This window comes from Ictalurus punctatus, chromosome 15, assembly GCF_001660625.3.
Source record: "Ictalurus punctatus breed USDA103 chromosome 15, Coco_2.0, whole genome shotgun sequence".
NCBI lineage: Eukaryota > Metazoa > Chordata > Actinopteri > Siluriformes > Ictaluridae > Ictalurus > Ictalurus punctatus.
Window position 1 is genome coordinate 23,184,970 of NC_030430.2, and position 24,496 is coordinate 23,209,465.

The window sequence follows — 24,496 nt, forward strand, 5'->3', positions numbered from 1 at the left end:
TTCGAATCACTGAAGTGAGTCAAATCAGTAAAGCGATTCATAACAGACCGTCAAGGCACGGAGACTAAGCGTTTTGACGTCTGTCTGCTTTCTGATTGGACGCAACATGGGCTCGTGTGGAGCGAAAGGGCGGATGGAGGCGAGTCTAATGTGATATAAAGGCACGGAGAGGAGGGGAAGGAAAAAAAAGCGTGCAGACAAGGCGGAAAGAACGAAGGAGACAGAGGGGAGAGAGGGAGAGAGAGAGAGAAGGGGTCTCGTCTCATCTCTTCTCCTCTCCTCATCCAGCGCGCGCGTGCATGTGTATGGATGACCACCTGAGTCTCCTCCGCTCTCCTCCGCCTTCCTCGTCCAAGCACCGGGGCGACGGCACCCAGGTGAACCGCGGCTACACCGACACGGAGCGCGAGGACACCATGACGGTGGTGGCGTGCGGCGAGAGCAACCTGGAGGAGCCCGCGCTCGAGCGCTACGAGACCCAGCACGATTGCTGCGAGCGCGTGGTGATCAACATCTCCGGTCTGCGCTTCGAGACGCAGCTCAAGACGCTCGCGCAGTTTCCGCAAACTTTACTCGGCGACCCGAAAAAGCGCATGCGCTACTTCGACCCGCTCAGGAACGAGTACTTCTTCGACCGCAACCGACCGAGTTTTGACGCCATCCTGTATTACTATCAGTCCGGCGGGCGCATCCGGAGACCCGTGAACGTTCCCATCGACATTTTCTCCGAGGAGATCCGCTTCTACGAGCTCGGCGAGGAGGCCATGGAGAAATTCCGGGAGGATGAAGGGTTTATTAAAGAAGAAGAGCGTCCTTTACCGACGCGCGAGTTCCAGAGGCAGCTGTGGCTCTTGTTTGAATATCCTGAAAGTTCAGGTCCGGCGCGCGCCATCGCCATCGTCTCGGTGCTGGTCATTTTGATCTCCATCGTCATCTTCTGTTTGGAGACGCTCCCCGAGTTCAGAGAGGATGACAACCGAGAGCCAGCACTCACCTCCACCATGATGAACTCCACCACGACGGTTCTTCCGAGCCCGTTCTCGGACCCTTTCTTCGTCGTGGAGACGCTTTGCATCATCTGGTTCTCGTTTGAGCTCCTGGTGAGATTCTTTGCGTGCCCGAGCAAAGCGACGTTCTCCAAGAACATCATGAATATCATCGACATCGTAGCGATCATTCCGTACTTCATAACGTTAGGGACGGAACTCGCGGAGCGCCAGGGGAACGGTCAGCAGGCCATGAGTTTAGCCATTCTCCGAGTGATCCGTCTGGTGCGCGTCTTCAGGATCTTCAAACTCTCACGCCACTCCAAGGGCCTTCAGATTCTGGGACAGACGCTCAAGGCGAGCATGCGGGAACTGGGCTTGCTCATCTTCTTTCTCTTCATCGGGGTCATCCTGTTCTCCAGCGCCGTCTATTTCGCAGAAGCGGACGACCCAGACTCGGGCTTCAACAGCATCCCGGATGCCTTCTGGTGGGCCGTGGTGACCATGACGACAGTGGGATATGGAGACATGCACCCTGTGACGATCGGGGGTAAAATCGTCGGGTCGTTGTGTGCCATCGCAGGCGTTTTGACCATCGCTCTTCCTGTCCCGGTCATCGTCTCAAACTTCAATTACTTCTACCACCGGGAGACGGAAGGAGAAGAGCAGGCGCAGTACCTACACGTCGCGAGCTGCCAGCCACTCTCGTCCTCGTCCGAGGAGCTGAAGAAGACGCGCTGCTCATCCTCGTCCTCGCTCAGCCGGTCCGAGTACATGGTGATCGAAGAAGGAGCCTTCACCCAGCCCAACTTCCCGTCTCAGAACAACCAGAACTGCGTCCATATCAAAAAGATCTTCACGGACGTTTAAGACTCATTTGAATTGAAACAGTTTAACGGACTACAATGACAATAATTATCCTTCCTCGAGTCGTGTGTGAAGGTTAGACATGACGGTGACCTCCATTTTACGCTTGACAGGTGAGGAGAGACGTCAAAGCCCCCATGTGTCCATCCGCTCGTCCATAGTACCGTGTGCTCTCAGTGTTAACTCGATAGGAGACGCTAAAAGGACAAACGCTAATTATCTTCCACTTAATGATTAGTATTAAACAGAAGTGACGTAAGCTAGTGTGCTTCCAGTTTTAATCAGTTTCTCTGCGTAAACACTCCCCAGAGAAATAGATAGAGCTAGAGAGAGAGAGAGAGAGAGAGAGAGAGACTCAGTCTGGAGTTTATCATCATAATCCTAAAATCTCATTATAATAATGGACTTGAATACTTTGGGTTATTTTCCTGTCTTGTGTGTCATCAGTATTTCATATCAGTGCAATAATGAACACTGTTATGCAAGTGTGCGTGATTGACACACACACACACACACACACACACTTACACACATACACACACCTAATTTTGAGTACCGAAGGGCAAGGGAAAGGGATAAACGATAAAGAGGGAGGGATAGAGACAGCATCCTGCTCACTCCTGGAAAGATGAGGTCTCCATAGTGACGCCGGTTTCCCTGGTAACCCGCTGCTGTTGCCATGGCATCCTGATCGGTTTCAAGGGCGAGACTCCAGATGGCTGTGCCATGAATGAATAAACGAGCCAGGATGCACAGTGGAGTAAACAAACACGCAACAGGCGTTCCACACACTCCGGGATGAAGCGCAGGAAACGAGGACGTCTTACAGAGGAGTTGTTTCTGGTGTTCTAAAGATGAGACGCTTCATCCCATCGTGCGAAGGCAGAGCGGAGTTATGAATGAATGCTGACACACTCCTTCCGCCCCGTGGAGTGTGAGCGCTCAGGTGGGTGGATGAGGGTTACTCGAGTTGTGCTCATTTTGTCCAATGACACACACTCCTGTTTCAGTAAGGGCAGAGCTTCAGTTCGATCATCCAATCACTGACGTGACTCACTTCTCTGTGTGAAAATACTGGTTTATATACACAGGAAAACAGTTCCCTAGCATTAGTCTCCTAATGTTCCTAATGTTCTCCTAATACTATTATAGTAGTAACTATGGGAAGTTACATCTATCTATCTATCTATCTATCTATCTATATATATATCTATATGTCTCTCTATCTATCTATATATATATCTATATGTCTCTCTATCTATCTATATATATATCTATATGTCTCTCTATCTATCTATCTATCTATCTATCTATCTATCTATCTAACTGTCTATCTATCTATCTTTCTGTCTATCTATCTGTCTCTCTGTCTATCTGTCTGTCTGTCTATCTATCTTTCTGTCTGTCTATCTGTCTCTCTGTCTATCCATCTGTCTGTCTGTCTGTCTACCTGTCTGTCTACCTGTCTGTCTGTCTATCTATCTATCTATCTATCTATCTATCTATCTGTCTGTTTATCTATCTATCTATCTATCTATCTATCTATCTATCTATCTATCTATCTGTCTGTCTATCTATCTATCTATCTATCTATATGTCTATCTATCTATCTATCTATCTATCTATCTATCTATCTGTCTGTCTATCTATCTGTCTCTCTGTCTATCTGTCTATCTATCTATCTATCTATCTATCTGTCTGTCTCTGTCTACCTGTCTATCTATCTATCTATCTATCTATCTATCATTTAGTCTTGCGTTTTTAAATGTATTATTAATTTTAAGTTTAATTGAATGATTACTATTTTTGGAGGGGCCCGTCGTGACCTCCCCTCATCAACAAACTATTGAGACAGCCTGATTAGATTCTTCACAAAGTAACCACGACCCATACAGAAGGAAAATACATACTAATTACATACTTAATTAAATACATACTAATTGTAAAAAAAACCCCGAAGAAACGTAACAGATATAATCCAAAATAAGACAAATACAAATAGAGTAATATAAATACAGACGCAGATGATGCGGACGTTTAGTCAAACTTGTGATTGGCTGATCAAATATAACTTAAAGCTCTGCCCTTTTCAGCTCGGAAATGCCCGTCATTCTGCTGTCTAAAGCTCGATTTTGTCATTTTCCACTGGTGCTATGAGCCTAATACACTATATGGCCAAAACTATGTGGACACCGGACCATCATAGACATACAGTGGTGCTTGAAAGTTTGTGAATTTTCTATATTTCTGCATGAATACGACCTAAAACATAATTAATCATCAAACCTAATTAAACAAATGAGACATAAATATTACACTTGGTCATTTATTTATTGCGGAAAAGGATCCAATATTACACATCTGTGAGTGCCAAAAGTGTGTGAGCCTTTGCTTGTATGAAAATCTGATACTTATGCTGAAATGAAAAAGAAAAAAAAAATTCAAAAGGGTTCACAAACTTTCAAGCACCACTGCATGCGGGTCTTTTTTAAAACGTCTTGAGGTCAGATTTCTCAGATGGCTAGAGAAGGTGGCTACATCACAAACATCTGGATGTACTGGATGTTGCATGATTTTTATTTGACTCGCAGATCCTGGGCCGTTCTAGGGCTTTTATGTACCCTGCTGTTCATTACGTGTGTTAACGCAGGTTCATTAATGCACTGGTTCTCAAAGTGGCATCCATGAAACATATCCAGATGGGCGGATTTAGGGGTTCGAATCCCGCCTCCACCCTGTGTGCGTGGCGTTTGCATTTTCTCCCCATCTTTCCAGGAGTTTCCTCCGGGTACTCTGGTTTCCTCCTCCAGCCGTCCACGCATTGTAGACTGGGCATTTCCACATTGTCCATAGCGTGCGATTGTGCCCTGCGATGAGTTGGCACCCCGTCCAGGGTGTCCCTTGCCTTTTCCGTGCTCTCCCTGTGTACGATAAGCAGTATGGAAAATGGATGGATGGATAGTTATTAACCTGTTTGATTGGTGATTTGAATGAAATGAGTTTAGAGATCCCATGAGATCCCATTTACCTCCTCGTCTTACTTCCACGCTTGTGGTGTGACAATTTCCGCTTCAGCTTCTCCCTCATGCATGTTGAGCTGTTGTGTTTCATGTTCATTTCTTTGCATACGTTACACTGAACATCACAGTTTCTCCGAATCTGGTTTCAGCGGCCGTCTTGATTTTGTATGCATTTGGATGTAGCGACTTATCCGTAGTAAAGTATGAAACTTGAGAAGGATTTTTCTGGGTAACACACTGTGTTAATGAGGTAGAACACACAGCCCGTGAGGTAACGCAAACTGTTTAATCTTAATGTTAAAGGTTATTTTACTGCTTTCAAATGACTTTAATTATTGAATTTGTTGAACCTGTTGATTACAGGCCTGATGTTACTGTTAATGTATTTTGTGTTAGTGTATATTAGTGCAGGTGCATTAGTGATAGACAGACAGACAGACTTTATTGATCCCTCAAGGGAATTTATATGTATTTATTGTTTCTTTTTAGACAGATAGTCACTGCAAGTGTTTTAGTTCCATTCTGTTAGTGTGTGTTAATGCAGGTGTGTTAGTGTGTGTTAATGCAGGTGTGTTAGTGTGTGTTAATGCAGGTGTGTTAGTGTGTGTTAATGCAGGTGTGTTAGTGTGTGTTAATACAGGTGTGTTATTGTGTTAATGCAGGTGTGTTATTGTGTGTTAATGCAGGTGTGTTAGTGTGTGTGTTAATACAGGTGTGTTATTGTGTTTATGCAGGTGTGTCATTGTGTGTTAATGCAGGTGTGTTATTGTGTGTTAATGCAGGTGTGTTATTGTGTGTTAATGCAGGTGTGTTAGTGTGTGTGTTAATGCAGGTGTGTTATTGTGTTTTAATGCAGGTGTGTTAGTGTGTTTTAATGCAGGTGTATTAGTGTGTGTTAATGCAGGTGTGTTATTGTGTGTTAATGCAGGTGTATTATTGTGTGTTAATGCAGGTGTGTTAGTGTGTGTGTTAATGCAGGTGTATTAGTGTGTGTTAATGCAGGTGTATTATTGTGTGTTAAAGCAGGTGTATTATTGTGTGTTAATGCAGGTGTGTTATTGTGTGTTAATGCAGGTGTGTTAATGCAGGTGTGTTAGTGTGTTTTAATGCAGGTGTATTAGTGTGTGTTAATGCAGGTGTGTTATTGTGTGTTAATGCAGGTGTATTATTGTGTGTTAATGCAGGTGTGTTAGTGTGTGTGTTAATGCAGGTGTATTAGTGTGTGTTAATGCAGGTGTGTTATTGTGTGTTAATGCAGGTGTATTATTGTGTGTTAATGCAGGTGTGTTAATGCAGGTGTGTTAATGCAGGTGTCTTATTGTGTGTTAATGCACGTGTGTTAGTGTGTGTTAATGCAGGTGTCTTTTTGTGTGTTAATGCAGGTGTGTTAGTGTGTGTGTTAAAGCAGGTGTATTATTGTGTGTTAATGCAGGTGTGTTATTGTGTGTTAATGCAGGTGTGTTAATGCAGGTGTGTTAGTGTGTGTGTTAATGCAGGTGTATTAGTGTGTGTTAATGCAGGTGTGTTATTGTGTGTTAATGCAGGTGTATTATTGTGTGTTAATGCAGGTGTGTTAATGCAGGTGTGTTAATGCAGGTGTGTTAGTGTGTGTTAATGCAGGTGTATTAGTGTGTGCTAATGCAGGTGTGTTAATGCAGGTGTGTCAGTGTGTGTTAATGCGGGTGTGTTAGTGTGTGCTAATGCAGGTGTATTATTGTGTGTTAATGCAGGTGTGTTATTGCATGTTAATGCAGGTGTGTTGATGCAGGTGTATTATTGTGTGTTAATGGAGGTGTATTGTGTGTTAATGCGGGTGTGTTAGTGTGTTAATGCGGGTGTGTTAGTGTGTGTTAATGCGGGTGTGTTAGTGTGTTAATGCGGGTGTGTTAGTGTGTGTTAATACGGGTGTGTTGGTGTGTTAATGCGGGTGTGTTAGTGTGTGTTAATGCGGGTGTGTTAGTGTGTTAATGCGGGTGTGTTAGTGTGTGTTAATGCGGGTGTGTTAGTGTGTTAATGCGGGTGTGTTAGTGTGTGTTAATACGGGTGTGTTGGTGTGTTAATGCGGGTGTGTTAGTGTGTGTTAATGCGGGTGTGTTAGTGTGTGTTAATACGGGTGTGTTAGTGTGTGTTAACGCAGGTGTGTCAGTGTGTGTTAATGCAGGTGTATTATTGTGTGTTAATGCGGGTGTATTATTGTGTGTTAATGCAGGTGTGTTATTGTGTGTTAATGGAGGTGTATTGTGTGTTAATGCAGGTGTGTTAGTGTGTGTTAATGCGGGTGTGTTAGTGTGTGTTAATACGGGTGTGTTAGTGTGTTAATGCGGGTGTGTTAGTGTGTGTTAATACGGGTGTGTTGGTGTGTTAATGCGGGTGTGTTAGTGTGTGTTAATGCGGGTGTGTTAGTGTGTTAATGCGGGTGTGTTAGTGTGTGTTAATACGGGTGTGTTGGTGTGTTAATGCGGGTGTGTTAGTGTGTGTTAATGCGGGTGTGTTAGTGTGTTAATGCGGGTGTGTTAGTGTGTGTTAATACGGGTGTGTTGGTGTGTTAATGCGGGTGTGTTAGTGTGTTAATGCGGGTGTGTTAGTGTGTGTTAATGCGGGTGTGTTAGTGTGTTAATGCGGGTGTGTTAGTGTGTGTTAATACGGGTGTGTTGGTGTGTTAATGCGGGTGTGTTAGTGTGTTAATGCGGGTGTGTTAGTGTGTGTTAATACGGGTGTGTTGGTGTGTTAATGCGGGTGTGTTAGTGTGTGTTAATGCGGGTGTGTTAGTGTGTTAATGCGGGTGTGTTAGTGTGTGTTAATACGGGTGTGTTAGTGTGTGTTAACGCAGGTGTGTCAGTGTGTGTTAATGCAGGTGTATTATTGTGTGTTAATGCGGGTGTATTAGTGTGTGTGTTAGAGCAGGTGTATTATTGTGTGTTAATGCAGGTGTATTATTGTGTGTTAATGCAGGTATGTTAGTGTGTTAATGCGGGTGTGTTATTGTGTGTTAATGGAGGTGTATTGTGTGTTAATGCAGGTGTGTTTGTGTGTGTTAATGCGGGTGTGTTAGTGTGTGTTAATACGGGTGTGTTGGTGTGTTAATGCGGGTGTGTTAGTGTGTGTTAATGCGGGTGTGTTAGTGTGTTAATGTGGGTGTGTTAGTGTGTGTTAATGCGGGTGTGTTAGTGTGTTAATGCGGGTGTGTTAGTGTGTTAATGCGGGTGTGTTAGTGTGTTAATGCGGGTGTGTTAGTGTGTGTTAATACGGGTGTGTTAGTGTGTGTTAATGCAGGTGTGTTATTGTGTGTTAATGCAGGTGTATTAGTGTGTGTTAATGCAGGTGTATTAGTGTGTGTTAATGCAGGTGTATTATTGTGTGTTAATGCAGGTGTATTATTGTGTGTTAATGCAGGTGTGTTAATGCAGGTGTGTTAATGCAGGTGTGTTAGTGTGTGTTAATGCAGGTGTCTTATTGTGTGTTAATGCAGGTGTGTTAGTGTGTGTGTTAAAGCAGGTGTATTATTGTGTGTTAATGCGAGTGTGTTAGTGTGTGTTAATGCAGGTGTGTTATTGTGTGTTAATGCAGGTGTGTTAGTGTGTGTTAATGCAGGTGTGTTAGTGTGTGTGTTAATGCAGGTGTATTAGTGTGTGTTAATGCAGGTGTGTTAATGCAGGTGTGTTAGTGTGTGTTAATGCAGGTGTGTTATTGTGTGTTAATGCAGGTGTGTTAGTGTGTGTTAATGCAGGTGTATTAGTGTGTGTTAATGCAGGTGTATTAGTGTGTGTTAATGCAGGTGTGTTAGTGTGTGTTAATGCAGGTGTGTTAATGCAGGTGTGTTAATGCAGGTGTGTTAGTGTGTGTGTTAATGCAGGTGTATTATTGTGTGTTAATGCGGGTGTGTTATTGTGTGTTAATGCAGGTGTATTATTGTGTGTTAATGCAGGTGTGTTAGTGTGTGTTAATGCAGGTGTATTAGTGTGTGTTAATGCGGGTGTGTTAGTGTGTTAATGCAGGTGTATTAGTGTGTGTTAATGCAGGTGTGTTAATGTGGGTGTGTTAGTGTGTGTGTTAATGCAGGTGTATTATTGTGTGTTGATGCAGGTGTACCATTGTGTGTTAATGCAGGTGTATCATTGTGTGTTAATGCAGGTGTATCATTGTGTGTTAATGCAGGTGTGTTAGTGTGTGTTAATGCAGGTGTATTATTGTGTGTTAATGCGAGTGTGTTAGTGTGTGTTAATGCAGGTGTGTTAATGCAGGTGTATTATTGTGTGTTAATGCAGGTGTATTATTGTGTGTTAATGCAGGTGTGTTAGTGTGTGTTAATGCAGGTGTGTTAGTGTGTGTTAATGCAGGTGTATTAGTGTGTGTTAATGCAGGTGTGTTAATGCGGGTGTGTTAGTGTGTGTGTTAATGCAGGTGTGTTAGTGTGTGTTGATGCAGGTGTATCATTGTGTGTTAATGCAGGTGTGTTAGTGTGTGTTAATGCAGGTGTGTTATTGTGTGTGTTAATGCAGGTGTATCATTGTGTGTTAATGCAGGTGTGTTAGTGTGTGTTAATGCAGGTGTGTTAATGCAGGTGTATTATTGTGTGTTAATGCAGGTGTATTATTGTGTGTTAATGCAGGTGTATTATTGTGTGTTAATGCAGGTGTGTTAGTGTGTGTTAATGCAGGTGTATTATTGTGTGTTAATGCAGGTGTATTGTGTGTTAATGCAGGTGTGTTAGTGTGTGTTAATGCAGGTGTATTATTGTGTGTTAATGCAGGTGTATTGTGTGTTAATGCAGGTGTGTTAGTGTGTGTTAATGCAGGTGTGTTAGTGTGTGTTAATGCAGGTGTGTTATTGTGTGTTAATGCAGGTGTGTTAATGCAGGTGTGTTAGTGTGTGTGTTAATGCAGGTGTATTATTGTGTGTTAATGCAGGTGTATTATTGTGTGTTAATGCAAGTGTGTTATTGTGTGTTAATGCAGGTGTGTTAGTGTGTGTTAATGCAGGTGTATCATTGTGTGTTAATGCAGGTGTATCATTGTGTGTTAATGCAGGTGTGTTAGTGTGTGTTAATGCAGGTGTATTAGTGTGTGTTAATGCGGGTGTGTTAGTGTGTGTTAATGCGGGTGTGTTAGTGTGTGTTAATGCGGGTGTGTTAGTGTGTTAATGCGGGTGTGTTAGTGTGTGTTAATACGGGTGTGTTAGTGTGTGTTAACGCAGGTGTGTCAGTGTGTGTTAATGCAGGTGTATTATTGTGTGTTAATGCCGGTGTATTAGTGTGTGTGTTAGAGCAGGTGTATTATTGTGTGTTAATGCGGGTGTATTAGTGTGTGTGTTAGAGCAGGTGTATTATTGTGTGTTAATGCAGGTGTATTATTGTGTGTTAATGCGGGTGTGTTAATGCAGGTGTGTTATTGTGTGTTAATGGAGGTGTATTGTGTGTTAATGCAGGTGTGTTAGTGTGTGTTAATGCGGGTGTGTTAGTGTGTGTTAATACGGGTGTGTTGGTGTGTTAATGCGGGTGTGTTAGTGTGTGTTAATGCGGGTGTGTTAGTGTGTTAATGCGGGTGTGTTAGTGTGTGTTAATGCGGGTGTGTTAGTGTGTGTTAATACGGGTGTGTTGGTGTGTTAATGCGGGTGTGTTAGTGTGTGTTAATGCGGGTGTGTTAGTGTGTGTGTTAAAGCAGGTGTATTATTGTGTGTTAATGCGAGTGTGTTAGTGTGTGTTAATGCGGGTGTGTTAGTGTGTGTTAATACGGGTGTGTTAGTGTGTGTTAACGCAGGTGTGTCAGTGTGTGTTAATGCAGGTGTGTTATTGTGTGTTAATGCAGGTGTATTATTGTGTGTTAAGGCAGGTGTGTTAGTGTGTGTTAATGCAGGTGTATTGTGTGTTAATGCAGGTGTGTTATTGTGTGTTAATGCAGGTGTGTTAATGCAGGTGTGTTAATGCAGGTGTGTTAGTGTGTGTGTTAATGCAGGTGTATTATTGTGTGTTAATGCAGGTGTGTCAGTGTGTGTTAATGCAGGTGTGTTATTGTGTGTTAATGCAGGTGTGTTATTGTGTGTTAATGCAGGTGTATTATTATGTGTTAGTGTGTGTTAATGCGGGTGTGTTAGTGTGTGTTAATACGGGTGTGTTGGTGTGTTAATGCGGGTGTGTTAGTGTGTGTTAATGCGGGTGTGTTAGTGTGTTAATGCGGGTGTGTTAGTGTGTGTTAATGCGGGTGTGTTAGTGTGTGTTAATACGGGTGTGTTGGTGTGTTAATGCGGGTGTGTTAGTGTGTGTTAATGCGGGTGTGTTAGTGTGTGTTAATGCGGGTGTGTTAGTGTGTGTTAATGCGGGTGTGTTAGTGTGTGTTAATGCGGGTGTGTTAGTGTGTGTTAATACGGGTGTGTTGGTGTGTTAATGCGGGTGTGTTAGTGTGTGTTAATGCGGGTGTGTTAGTGTGTGTTAATGCGGGTGTGTTAGTGTGTGTTAATGCAGGTGTGTTAGTGTGTGTTAATGCAGGTGTGTTATTGTGTGTTAATGCAGGTGTGTTAGTGTGTGTGTTAATGCAGGTGTGTTAGTGTGTGTTAATGCAGGTGTGTTAGTGTGTGTGTTAATGCAGGTGTATTAGTGTGTGTTAATGCAGGTGTGTTAATGCAGGTGTGTTAGTGTGTGTTAATGCAGGTGTGTTATTGTGTGTTAATGCAGGTGTATTATTGTGTGTTAATGCAGGTGTGTTAGTGTGTGTTAATGCAGGTGTATTGTGTGTTAATGCAGGTGTGTTAATGCAGGTGTGTTAATGCAGGTGTGTTAGTGTGTGTGTTAATGCAGGTGTATTATTGTGTGTTAATGCAGGTGTGTCAGTGTGTGTTAATGCAGGTGTATTATTGTGTGTTAATGCGGGTGTGTTATTGTGTGTTAATGCAGGTGTGTTAGTGTGTTAATGCAGGTGTATTAGTGTGTGTTAATGCAGGTGTGTTAATGTGGGTGTGTTAGTGTGTGTGTTAATGCAGGTGTATTATTGTGTGTTGATGCAGGTGTATCATTGTGTGTTAATGCAGGTGTATTAGTGTGTGTTAATGCAGGTGTGTTAGTGTGTGTTAATGCGGGTGTGTTAGTGTGTGTTAATGCAGGTGTGTTAATGCGGGTGTGTTAGTGTGTGTTAATGCAGGTGTGTTATTGTGTGTTAATGCAGGTGTATTATTGTGTGTTAATGCAGGTGTGTTAGTGTGTGTTAATGCAGGTGTGTTAGTGTGTGTTAATGCAGGTGTATTGTGTGTTAATGCAGGTGTGTTATTGTGTGTTAATGCAGGTGTGTTAGTGTGTGTTAATGCAGGTGTATTGTGTGTTAATGCAGGTGTGTTATTGTGTGTTAATGCAGGTGTGTTAATGCAGGTGTGTTAATGCAGGTGTGTTAGTGTGTGTGTTAATGCAGGTGTATTAGTGTGTGTTAATGCAGGTGTGTTAGTGTGTGTTAATGCAGGTGTATTAGTGTGTGTTAATGCAGGTGTGTTAATGTGGGTGTGTTAGTGTGTGTGTTAATGCAGGTGTATTATTGTGTGTTAATGCAGGTGTGTTAGTGTGTGTTAATGCAGGTGTGTTAATGCAGGTGTGTTATTGTGTGTTAATGCAGGTGTGTTAGTGTGTGTTAATGCAGGTGTGTTAGTGTGTGTTAATGCAGGTGTGTTATTGTGTGTTGATGCAGGTGTGTTAGTGTGTGTGTTAATGCAGGTGTATCATTGTGTGTTAATGCAGGTGTATTATTGTGTGTTAATGCAGGTGTGTTATTGTGTGTTGATGCAGGTGTATTATTGTGTGTTAATGCAGGTGTGTTAGTGTGTGTTAATGCAGGTGTGTTATTGTGTGTTAATGCAGGTGTATTATTGTGTGTTAATGCAGGTGTATTATTGTGTGTTAATGCAGGTGTGTTAGTGTGTGTTAATGCAGGTGTGTTATTGTGTGTTAATGTGGGTGTGTTAGTGTGTGTGTTAATGCAGGTGTATTATTGTGTGTTAATGCAGGTGTATTATTGTGTGTTAATGCAGGTGTATTAGTGTGTGTTAATGCAGGTGTATTATTGTGTGTTAATGCAGGTGTGTTAGTGTGTGTTAATGCAGGTGTGTTGGTGTGTTAATGCAGGTGTATTAGTGTGTGTTAATGCAGGTGTGTTAGTGTGTGTTAACGCAGGTGTATTAGTCTGTGTTAATGCAGGTGTATTAGTGTGTGTTAATGCAGGTGTATTAGTGTGTGTTAATGCAGGTGTGTTAATGCAGGTGTGTTAGTGTGTGTTAATGCAGGTGTGTTAGTGTGTGTTAATGCAGGTGTGTTATTGTGTGTTAATGCAGGTGTATTAGTGTGTGTTAATGCAGGTGTATTATTGTGTGTTAATGCAGGTGTATTAGTGTGTGTTAATGCGGGTGTATTAGTGTGTGTTAATGCGGGTGTGTTAGTGTGTGTTAACGCAGGTGTATTAGTCTGTGTTAATGCAGGTGTGTTATTGTGTGTTAATGCAGGTGTGTTAGTGTGTGTTAATGCAGGTGTGTTAGTGTGTGTTAACGCAGGTGTGTTAGTGTGTGTTAATGCAGGTGTATTAGTGTGTGTTAATGCAGGTGTGTTAGTGTGTGTTAATGCAGGTGTGTTAGTGTGTGTTAATGCAGGTGTGTTAATGCAGGTGTATTATTGTGTGTTAATGCGGGTGTATTAGTGTGTGTTAATGCAGGTGTATTATTGTGTGTTAATGCAGGTGTATTATTGTGTGTTAATGCAGGTGTATTAGTGTGTGTTAATGCAGGTGTATTATTGTGTGTTAATGCAGGTGTATTAGTGTGTGTTAATGCAGGTGTGTTAGTGTGTGTTAACGCAGGTGTATTAGTCTGTGTTAATGCAGGTCTGTTAATCTGTTATTAATCTGTTCGCTATGTTCCTTTATGCAGTTCTTTTATGTGCTATGTAAATAAATGGGACTTGACTCATGCAGGTGAGAATGCAGTAACGAATCTCGGGTCCTGGGTCTGAGCGACACACTGGACTGCGCTGAGAACCTGAATCGACTCTGAATCTATTCATCTGCAGGAAGTGATTCAAACTTCCCATGTGTTCTAATAGACTAATAGGTATGAATGTTCCTGTAGTGTGTATTAGTCCAGGTTGTTCCTGCTCAAACCTAATGATGAACAGCTGACTTTAATCACTTGTCTTCGTGCTTTTATATCTTTATTACCTCACACTTAGTGCGTTTATACCCTCTCTTTTTAATGCCCTGCATAATATGCGATGAAGATTCAGTCTCCATGGGCTGTGTCCTAAATCACACGGTCATTAAACCGTATCCTACGTCCCAAACTACAGTTAAAGCTAATATGGATCATATATCAGGTTTTTATCATCCAGATCATTGTGAACGTCTTGAAGTGTTGATTCTAACCAGATTTTTCACATCTTTGACATGATTTATTTTAATTGTGACTAACGAGATGTGACTTGTTATCATGATTTTTTACAAGCATGAATGAAAGCCACATTGCTGTAATGTAAATATGTCCGATTTTTCCAACTGGCTTGTTTGCATTTGCTGTACAAATCCCAGATATTAAACGTCATCCTGAAAGTGAGTGAGTCAGTGAGTGAGTGAGTCAGTGAGTGAGTGAGTCAGTGAGTGAGTGAGTGAGTCAGTCAGTCAGTGAGTGAGTGAGTAAGTCAGTGAGTGAGTGAGTCAGTGAGTGAGTGAGTGGGTGAGTCAGTGAGTGAGTGAGTGAGTGAGTCAGTCAGTCAGTCAGTGAGTGAGTGAGTGAGTCAGTGAGTGAGTGAGTCAGTGAGTGAGTAAGTGAGTCAGTGAGTGAGTGAGTGAGTGAGTGAGTCAGTGAGTGAGCCAGTGAGTGAGTGAATGAGTGAGTCAGTGAGTGAGTGAATGAGTCAGTCAGTGAGTCAGTGAGTGAGTGAGTCAGTGAGAGAGTGAATGAGTCAATGACTGAGTGAGTGAGTCAGTGAGTGAGTGAGTCAGTCAGTGAGTGAGGGAGTGAGTCAGTGAGTGAGTGAGTCAGTCAGTGAGTGAGTGAGTCAGTCAGTGAGTGATTGAGTGAGTCAGTGAGTGAGTCAGTGAGTGAGTGAGCGAGGCAGTGAGTGAGTGAGTCAGTGAGTGAGTGAGCGAGTCAGTCAGTGAGTGAGTGAGTGTGTGAGTCAGTGAGTGAGTGAGTGAGTCAGTGAGTGAGTGAGTGAGTCAGTGAGTGAGTGAGTTAGTGAGTCAGTGAGTGAGTGAATGAGTCAGTGAGTGAGTCAGTGAGTGAGTGAATGTCAGTGAGTGAGTGAGCGAGTCAGTGAGTGAGTGAGTGAGTGAGTCAGTGAGTGAGTGAATCAGTGAGTGAGTCAGTGAGTGAGTCAGTGAGTGAGTGAGGGAGTGAGTGATTGAGTGAGTGAGTGAATGAGTCAGTGAGTGAGTCAGTGAGTGAGTGAATGAGTGAGTGAGTCAGTGAGTAAGTGAGCGAGTCAGTGAGTGAGTGAGAGAGTGAATGAGTGAGTCGGTGAGTCAGTGAGTGAGTGAGTGAATGAGTGAGTCGGTGAGTCAGTGAGAGAGTGAGTGAGTGAGTGAGTCTGTGAGTGAGTGAGTGAGTCAGTTTGTGAGTGAGTGAGTGAGTGAGTGAATGAATGAGTCAGTCAGTGAATGAGTGAGTGAGTGAGTCAGTGAGTCAGTGAGTGAGTGAGTGAGTCAGTCAGTGAGTCAGTGAGTGAGCGAGGCAGTGAGTGAGTGAGTCAGTGAGTGAGTCAGTGAGTGAGTCAGTCAGTGAGTGAGTCAGTCAGTGAGTGAGGGAGTGAGTGAGTGAATGAGTCAGTGAGTGAGTCAGTGAGTGAGTGAATGAGTGAATGTCAGTGAGTGAGTGAGCGAGTCAGTGAGTGAGTGAGTGAGTGAATGAGTGAGTCGGTGAGTCAGTGAGTGAGTGAGTCAGTGAGTGAGTGAGCGAGTCAGTGAGTGAGTGAGTGAGTGATAGAGTGAGTGAATGAGTCAGTGAGTGAGTCAGTGAGTCAGTGAGTGAGTCAATGAGTGAGTGAGTCAGTGAGTAAGTGAGCGAGTCAGTGAGTGAGTGAGTGAGTGAATGAGTGAGTTGGTGAGTCAGTGAGTGAGTGAGTGAGAGTGAATGAGTGAGTCGGTGAGTCAGTGAGTGAGTGAGTCAGTGAGTGAGTGAGTGAGTGAATGAGTGAGTGAGTGAGTCGGTGAGTCTGTGAGTGAGTGAGTGAGTCAGTTTGTGAGTGAGTGAGTGAGTGAGTGAATGAGTCAGTGAGTGAGTGAGTGAGTGAGTCAGTGAGTGAGTGAGTGAGTGAGTGATTGAGTTAGTGAGTGAATGAGTCAGTGAGTGAGTGAGTGAGTCAATGAGTGAGTGAGTCAGTGAGTAAGTGAGCGAATCAGTGAGTGAGTGAGTGAGTGAATGAGTGAGTCAGTGAGTGAGTGAGTGAGTGAGTGAGTCAGTCAGTCAGTGAGTGAGTCAGTGAGTGAGTGAGTGAGTGAGTGAGTCAGTGAGTGAGTGAGTGAGTCAGTGAGTGAGTGAGTGAGTGAGTCAGTGAGTGAGCCAGTGAGTGAGTGAATGAGTGAGTCAGTGAGTGAGTGAATGAGTGAGTCAGTGAGAGAGTGAATGAGTCAATGACTGAGTGAGTGAGTCAGTGAGTGAGTCAGTCAGTGAGTCAGTCAGTGAGTGATTGAGTGAGTCAGTGAGTAAGGGAGTGAGTCAGTGAGTGAGTGAGTCAGTCAGTGAGTGAGTGAGTCAGTGAGTGAGTGATTGAGTGAGTCAGTGAGTGAGGGAGTGAGTCAGTGAGTGAGTGAGCGAGGCAGTGAGTGAGTGAGTCAGTGAGTGAGTGAGCGAGGCAGTGAGTGAGTGAGTGAGTCAGTGAGTGAGTGAGTCAATGAGTGAGTGAGTGAGTAAGTCAGTGAGTGAGTGAGTCAGTCAGTCAGTGAGTGAGTGAGTGTGTGAGTCAGTCAGTGAGTGAGTGAGTCAGTGAGTGAGTGAGTGAGTCAGTGAGTGAGTCAGTGAGTGAGTGAGTTAGTGAGTCAGTGAGTGAGTGAATGAGTCAGTGAGTGAGTCAGTGAGTGAGTGAATGTCACTGAGTGAGTGAGCGAGTCAGTGAGTGAGTGAGTGAGTGAATGAGTGAGTCAGTGAGTGAGTCAGTGAGTGAGTGAGTCAGTGAGTGAGTCAGTGAGTGAGTGAGGGAGTGATTGAGTGTGTGAGTGAATGAGTCAGTGAGTGAGTCAGTGAGTGAGTGAATGAGTGAGTGAGTCAGTGAGTAAGTGAGCAAGTCAGTGAGTGAGTGAGTGAGTGAGTCGGTGAGTCAGTGAGTGAGTGAGTGAGTGAATGAGTGAGTCGGTGAGTCAGTGAGTGAGTGAGTGAGTGAGTGAGTCTGTGAGTGAGTGCGTGAGTCAGTTTGTGAGTGAGTGAGTGAGTGAATGAGTCAGTCAGTGAGTGAGTGAGTGAGTCAGTGAGTGAGTGAGTGAGTGAGTCAGTGAGTGAGGGAGTGAGTCAGTGAGTGAGTGAGCGAGGCAGTGAGTGAGTGAGTCAGTGAGTGAGTCAGTGAATGAGTCAGTGAGTGAGTGAGTGAGTCAGTCAGTGAGTGAGTGAGTGAGTCAGTGAGTGAGTCAGTGAGTGAGTGAGGGAGTGAGTGAGTGAATGAGTCAGTGAGTGAGTCAGTGAGTCAGTGAGTGAGTGAATGAGTGAATGTCAGTGAGTGAGTGAGCGAGTCAGTGAGTGAGTGAGTCGGTGAGTCAGTGAGTGAGTGAGTCAGTGAGTGAGTGAGCGAGTCAGTGAGTGATTGAGTGAGTGAATGAGTCAGTGAGTGAGTCAGTGAGTCAGTGAGTGAGTCAATGAGTGAGTGAGTCAGTGAGTAAGTGAGTGAGTGAGTGAATGAGTGAGTGAGTGAGTCTGTGAGTGAGTGAGTGAGTCAGTTTGTGAGTGAGTGAGTGAGTGAGTGAATGAGTCAGTGAGTGAGTGAGTGAGTGAGTCAGTGAGTGAGTGAGTGAGTCAGTGAGTGAGTGATTGAGTGAGTGAGTGAATGAGTCAGTGAGTGAGTCAGTGAGTCAGTGAGTGAGTCAATGAGTGAGTGAGTCAGTGAGTAAGTGAGCGAGTCAGTGAGTGAGTGAGTGAGTGAATGAGTGAGTTGGTGAGACAGTGAGTGAGTGAGTGAATGAGTGAGTCAGTGAGTGAGTGAGTGAGTCAGTGAGTGAGTGAGTCAGTGAGTGAGTGAGTGAATGAGTGAGTGAGTGAGTCGGTGAGTCTGTGAGTGAGTGAGTGAGTCAGTTTGTGAGTGAGTGAGTGAGTCAGTGAGTGAATGAGTCAGTGAGTGAGTGAGTGAGAGTCAGTGAGTGAGTGAGTGAGTCAGTGAGTGAGTGAGTGAGTGATTGAGTGAGTGAGTGAATGAGTCAGTGAGTGAGTCAGTGAGTCAGTGAGTGAGTCAATGAGTGAGTGAGTAAGTGAGCGAATCAGTGAGTGAGTGAGTGAGTGAATGAGTGAGTTGGTGAGTCAGTGAGTGAGTGAGTGAGTGAATGAGTGAGTCGGTGAGTCAGTGAGTGAGTGAGTGAGTCAGTGAGTGAGTGAGTCAGTGAGTGAGTGAGTGAATGAGTGAGTGAGTGAGTCGGTGAGTCTGTGAGTGAGTGAGTGAGTCAGTTTGTGAGTGAGTGAGTGAGTGAGTAAGTCAGTCAGTGAGTGAGGGAGTGAGTCAGTCAGTGAGTGAGTCAGTGATTGAGTGAGTGAGTGAGAAAAGAACTGGGCATTAAAGGTAATACTGCTTGTCAATGAGGTTTTATTTACGGAACAAAGAGGTTGTGATTTCTGCTTAAACTCTAAAGCATGAGATTAGACCTTAATGCCATGACGCTATAGTGAACAGGGTTTTAAGTTGAAAATGAAAATAATCATGATTGTTAATGATTGATAATGTTTCATCATGATTGAGAAAACTCTATATAATATGATGTAATATGATATGAAAACTCTGTAACAGCAACTACCAAGTAATTTAATCCGAGCTGTCAGTTTAGACTTGGTGATAACTTTCAAATACACACATCTAGAGCTGCAACAAATAATCGATAAAATGGATAATAATCGATTATGAAAATCATTGTGAATGAATCTCATTATCGATTAGTCGGTCTGCACGCGGCACGGGGGAGATTTACTTATTACATTACTTCTATTCAGAAAACACGCTTCGGAGAGTAAATACTAAAGTTGTGTCCCAAATGAAGTACTATACACTTGCACTATGCACTATGTACTCTACCGTCTAGTGTGTGGATTTTAGAAAGGTAATATCATCTCAAATATATCACGAGCGGGTTTTTTTTTTACTACCCGGAACTATAAGCCGCTTCTAGGCGACGGCGCATGACGCCATACGCATGCTGGCATTAGCAGACACCCAGATTCATGGACAATGACTTTCTTCAGTTTACTTTCTGTCAGCGTTACTTTTATTCCCAACATGACCTCAGTCTCCATCAGACGGAGGAGAAATTGTCACGTGACTGAGGAAGAAAGTCCTCTAAAGCAAGGGAGCATTTTACCGTATTGTCTCTGGTGGTTATTCATGGAAATTCTTCAGATCTTTCTAAAAGTAGCTGTAATCGAGCTCTTATATCGGTATCATCAATACCGAGTCACTGATGGGCCGAACCTCAGATGAACATACATCAGAAAAAACGAATTCATGATTAAAACAAAGGACCCGGATGTCCGGAATGGAACGGATGTTAGTAAAAAACGAAAATATGAATATAATCATAAAACTCAGGTGATTATTAAACATCCTTATGTGCTGGGATGACGTTGTGAGCTCAACAGCTGGCTGTAACAGCTCTGTTCCCTCTCCCTCGGCTCACCTCGATCTGACTTTGCTGTGAGACTCGATCTGTGGCGCCACTCTGTGGCTGCGCCTGACAAAAACAGACTCTCAAGTTCCCTTTATCGATTCTTTATGTTACAAAATAAAACGGCAAACGAGGAAAAGCCTAAATAACACAAATCATTTAACAGCACCAAAATATGACAGAACATGATCATTGTGTGAACTGGTGATTTCGATAGATTTTGGTTTCTCATGAAGAACGCAGTCTGTCTTCGTTAAATAATAATCTGTCTTTTGAATTAATATTTAAAACAGTACCCGTCTAACTTTGTGCTTTTAAAGCTCTTTGTATGAAGTATTTTTTAAGAGAAAACATTTTGATATACTGTAAGCGTGGTATAAACAGTCCCACAGGAAAACATGTGAAAAATGCATGGCATGTTATTGTGAAATCTAGGCCATGTTGTGTTGAGCATTACGAGCCGTTTCTGCATGACGGATTCGTCTTTGGGCTCTTAATGGTCTATCCAGTAACCTACTCATACTACAGGACTTTCTCCGATATACACACATCATACACACTCTGTTGCTCCTTAAAACACTCTTCCCAGAAGGCACGGGGGCACTTTATGAAGCTTATTAATCTCTGTACTGCATCACTTACTCATTATTTGACCCAGTGATCTTTTGGGAATGCGGTAAAACCTCCAGAGTGTGTATTCAGCCCAATAAAATCAGCTTGACTTATAGGACCTGTTTGTAATAGTGTTTTCTAATGCACACTCGATGAGGGTCCCATGTCTGTTACCACCACTCTTTGCCGTGGTGGTAAATATAGGCACTGATGTTAACATTGTTGGCAGTGTTTGTGCTGCAGATGTTGGTACTTTTAGAACTAGTGCAGAAAATGTTGTTGGCACTGTTGTTGGTAAATGTGGGACTGCTCGTAGTACATTTTTACACTGTTGTTGGTAAATGTTGGCACTGTTGGTAAATGTTGGCACTGTTGTTGGTAAATGTGGGACTGCTCTTAGTACATTTTTACACCTTTTTTGGTAAATGTTGGCACTGTTTTTGGTAAATGTTGGCACTGTTGGTAAATGTTGGCACTGTTGTTGGTAAATGTTGGCACTGTTGGTAAACGTTGGCACTGTTGGTAGGTTAATGTTGGTAAGTGTTGCCACTGTTGTACATTGTATGTTGTTTACCAACATCTATGTGCAACCTATACATTACAGTGAAATTCTTTTCTTTGCGTATCCCAGTGTGTCAGGAAGTAGGGGTCAGAGCACAGGGTCAGTCAGGATACAGCACCCCTGAAGCAGAGAGGGTGAAGGGCCTTGCTCCAATGCCCAACAGTGGCAGCTTGGCAGTGCCGGTGAACTCCCGACCTTCTGATCCATAACCCAGAGCCTTTAACCATTGAGGCACCACTGTCTATGTTGTCCAACGTTGGCATTTCTAGTCAGTGTTATTTTTGACCTTGTTGTTGTCCTTGTTATTAGCAATTATGTTGGAACAGTTTGGCACTCATGACTAATTTTTTATATACTTTGCAGTTAGGTGCGCTGTGGTTGGCAAAATCCTTCCACGATTGGCACGGTTATATTCATGTTTTTGACAGAGCATACTCTGGCACTCTTGTTGCAGTCTTGCTGGCGAATGCTTATGTTTCCAGCAGCTTGCTTCAGTTTAAAATATGCGTAATCATTTCTAAGATGTGTGTATCTTTCTGTGGGTTCTGGGAAAATGATGACATATGATCAGCTCACGCTGATAATCAATCATTTTACACATGTCATGACTAATTAGTGCTAATTAAGCATGCCATACCATCTGCTTTTGAAGTGCTAGGACAATATTATGCATTATTAAGACCTATATTAGGTATACTTGGGGTGTGTGTGTGTGTGTGTGTGTGTCACTTGGTAAAGCTTGTATTACCCTGGGCTTTACAATAAATGGTACATAAGTTAAACTTCATTATTATTATTATTATTATTATTATTATTATTATTATTGTTGTTGTTGTCGTTGTTGTTGTTAGTGAAACCTGTTTGTATTTTATTTACAGTGCTAAGGAACAGCCAGGAAAGGGAAGAAGACTTCAATTCATCTTCATTTGCCAAACGGAGGGAGGAGGTGCCTTCAGATCTGCCCTAGGCTCTGGACTTTTTCTTCAGACTTTTGCCCTTGAACTTTGCTTCAGACAAAAGGCCTAACCTTTTACCATAATCTTTTGCCCTTGTTTGGCCAGTACTAAACTTTTGCTCTAGACTTTTGCCCTAGACCTTTACATAGCCTTTATCCAAATAGTCAAATCCAAATAGTTTCACCTTGGACCTTTGGCTGAAATATTTGTTCCAGTCCTTTACCCCTGGTGTTTGTTCTAGCCTTTTGCCCAGGACTTGTGCCCTATGCTTTTCCCCTGGGTATTTATCCTAGATTTTTTTTTTGCACTAGCTCCACCCATTGTTTTTTGCCATAGCCGCTCTCTCAGCTTGTGCCCTACAGCTTTGCCCTGGACTTTTTCCTTTAGACATTTGGCTTGGCCCTTTGCCGTTGGACGTTTGCTTCAGACTTTTGCCCTAGATGCTGATCCCAGACTTTGGTCCATGGATGCTTGCTGTAGCCTTTTGCCCTAGACTTCTGCCCTCACCACATGCCTTTCTTCATCCTGTTATTCAACTCTCTCTTTCATTCTCTCAATTTCAGACTGTTACTTTAGGTGTGTGTGTGTATATGTGTGTGTGTGTGTGTGTGTGTGTTGTTCCTGCTGCTATAAGTGCAAAGCCTCACTAAAGTGCCCCTTCTTGCCCTCCTCCCTCTTTGTGTGCTGCAGGAGGAGGGCGAATGCTAGTTATGCTAATTCCATCCCTTCTCACGTGCTGTCAGGATGTGATGTCATCATTGACGTGGCTGTATAAAATGGATAGATGTGAACACATCTATGTTTCTGTGTGTGTTTGAGTCTGTACGGTTGGACCGAGAACTGTTGCGTTATATTCCATCGTTTATCAAACACTAATACGAACGAATACGACAGTTGAACAAGACCGGTGGTAGAACTCCAGTACAGTGTTGTAGGAGTGGCTGAAAGCAGTATCGATAATAGCGTGAGAAGTCATATCTAACGGGCCTCTAATCGCACTCTGACATTAGCAGTGACATCAATGGATAGCGCTAGTAAAGGATGGCGCTGTCGGGTGGCGTATCTACGTTTAGCAGAGCGAAGAATCCATCCTCGTTAAAATAGAAAGATCTAGTGTTGACTAAATAATCTCTCTAGACTACAGCTAGCTTTGTTGCTAGCTATGTTGTCAAACTAAATATGTGAATTGATTACCACAGTTTGGATGTAGGTATAGTCCTGATTTTTCCCTTTCTTTTTCACAGCTATGCAGATCATGCTAAATTTAATTACACAATAGAATAGTTTACTCATCTAATTTAAGCTGAGCCAGCCAGCTATCAACACAGCACTGAGAAAAAGGTGGGCTAGCTAACTAGTTATCTTAGGTAACATGAAGCTATCTGGTATTATATAGCTAGCCAAACAAACTAGCATCAAATCTGTGATTAGCTGATCAAATGTAATTTAAGTATCACCATTGATAAACCACAGACGCTAGTCCGTTGGCAAATTCAGAACATACTTGCTCTCTGGCATGTGTAAATTAGTTTTATGCTGATTTTATTAGCAAACTATCCCATGTGGGTTATTAGCCGTCAGCTAACGAGCTATTAGCTGACAGGAAACAATGTCTGCCTGTCTGAATATGAATCCCATGATTGTAAAATAGTTTGTAAATAATTTCATAGTAGGCTAATGTTTAAATCTAGGTTTACTATGCTTCTCGAAACAGCAAGATTCAGATAGTTTTATGGCGCTAAGGAGTTTTGTGGCTCTGCTGTACTGTACGTCAGTGTTAAATTCTTGAATAGCAAGAAACAAGCTGAGGAAAATGATGTATTAGTGTTTGATACGTGGTGAAATAAAAACATCAAGACCATACTGTATAATCCAAACATGTTGTACGTGAAGCTACACGATGCAAATAACAACTGGAGGGTTTTTTCAAATGTATGATAAATTTGACACTGATGTACACAGTGAAACATTATGGATCTCTTATATGTCCTTGTGAAAAGTCTGGGAGCGGAGCTGAGCTCAGCTGCAGTGACCCAATTTCCTTCACCTTCAGGTGGCACTGCAGTGTTTTTTTAAGTACAAACCTGAGAGTGGTGTTACAGCCACACCCCCCCCACAAGCTTGTATACCGCAGTATCGTTGGGGCTGCAACAAGTTTTCCTGCTGAAAAAAAACACACAAAACAACAGAAACCCTCATAGAATTTGTGATGTTTTTAATGGTTATAATGGGAATTGTATTGGTTTTAATGGAAACTAATGGTCCCTGTGGGTTTCTACTGGTAATTCGTTGCCTTCGTTTGTTGGCATGTTATGTCTAGTGGATACCATTAAGGACCAGTAATGGTAATGGTTTTAATGGTTAGCTGATTTGGTTATGGATTCGACTGGTTAGCTGGTTTGTAATGGTATTTGTAGAGGAATCCATTATAATTCCTTGATGGTTTCGACTGGTTTTTTTTGGGGGGGTTTCAACAGGTTTATGAGAATTCAGAAGGGAACACAGTGCAGTGATAGTGATGTGGGTCTCTCACACACACACACACACACACACACACACACACCACGAATGGGCAATATCAATACACCCCATACTGTTGCAACAAATCCGAGTGGTTCAAATAAAAACAAAAAACAAAACAAAACGCATTAGCCCGTTTGCTTCAAGTTTTCCCTCCAGAACATTTTCC

General features: G+C 42.9%; 1 protein-coding gene across 1 annotated transcript; it reads left to right on the top strand.

Annotated features, from left to right (window-relative positions):
* Nucleotides 1-22,602, top strand: LOC108275495 (potassium voltage-gated channel subfamily A member 3). Its single transcript, XM_017486349.3, has 2 exons — nucleotides 1-2,799; nucleotides 21,730-22,602. Exon 1 carries the CDS (start codon nucleotides 300-302, stop codon nucleotides 1,854-1,856), a length of 1,557 nt encoding a protein of 518 aa, XP_017341838.1. The 5' UTR covers nucleotides 1-299; the 3' UTR covers nucleotides 1,857-2,799; nucleotides 21,730-22,602.
* Nucleotides 22,603-24,496: the final 1,894 nt, after the last annotated feature.

Excerpts from the sequence above, each read along its gene's own strand:
- LOC108275495 (XM_017486349.3), top strand. The coding sequence starts at position 300 with ATGTGTATGGATGACCACCTGAGTCTCCTCCGCTCTCCTCCGCCTTCC.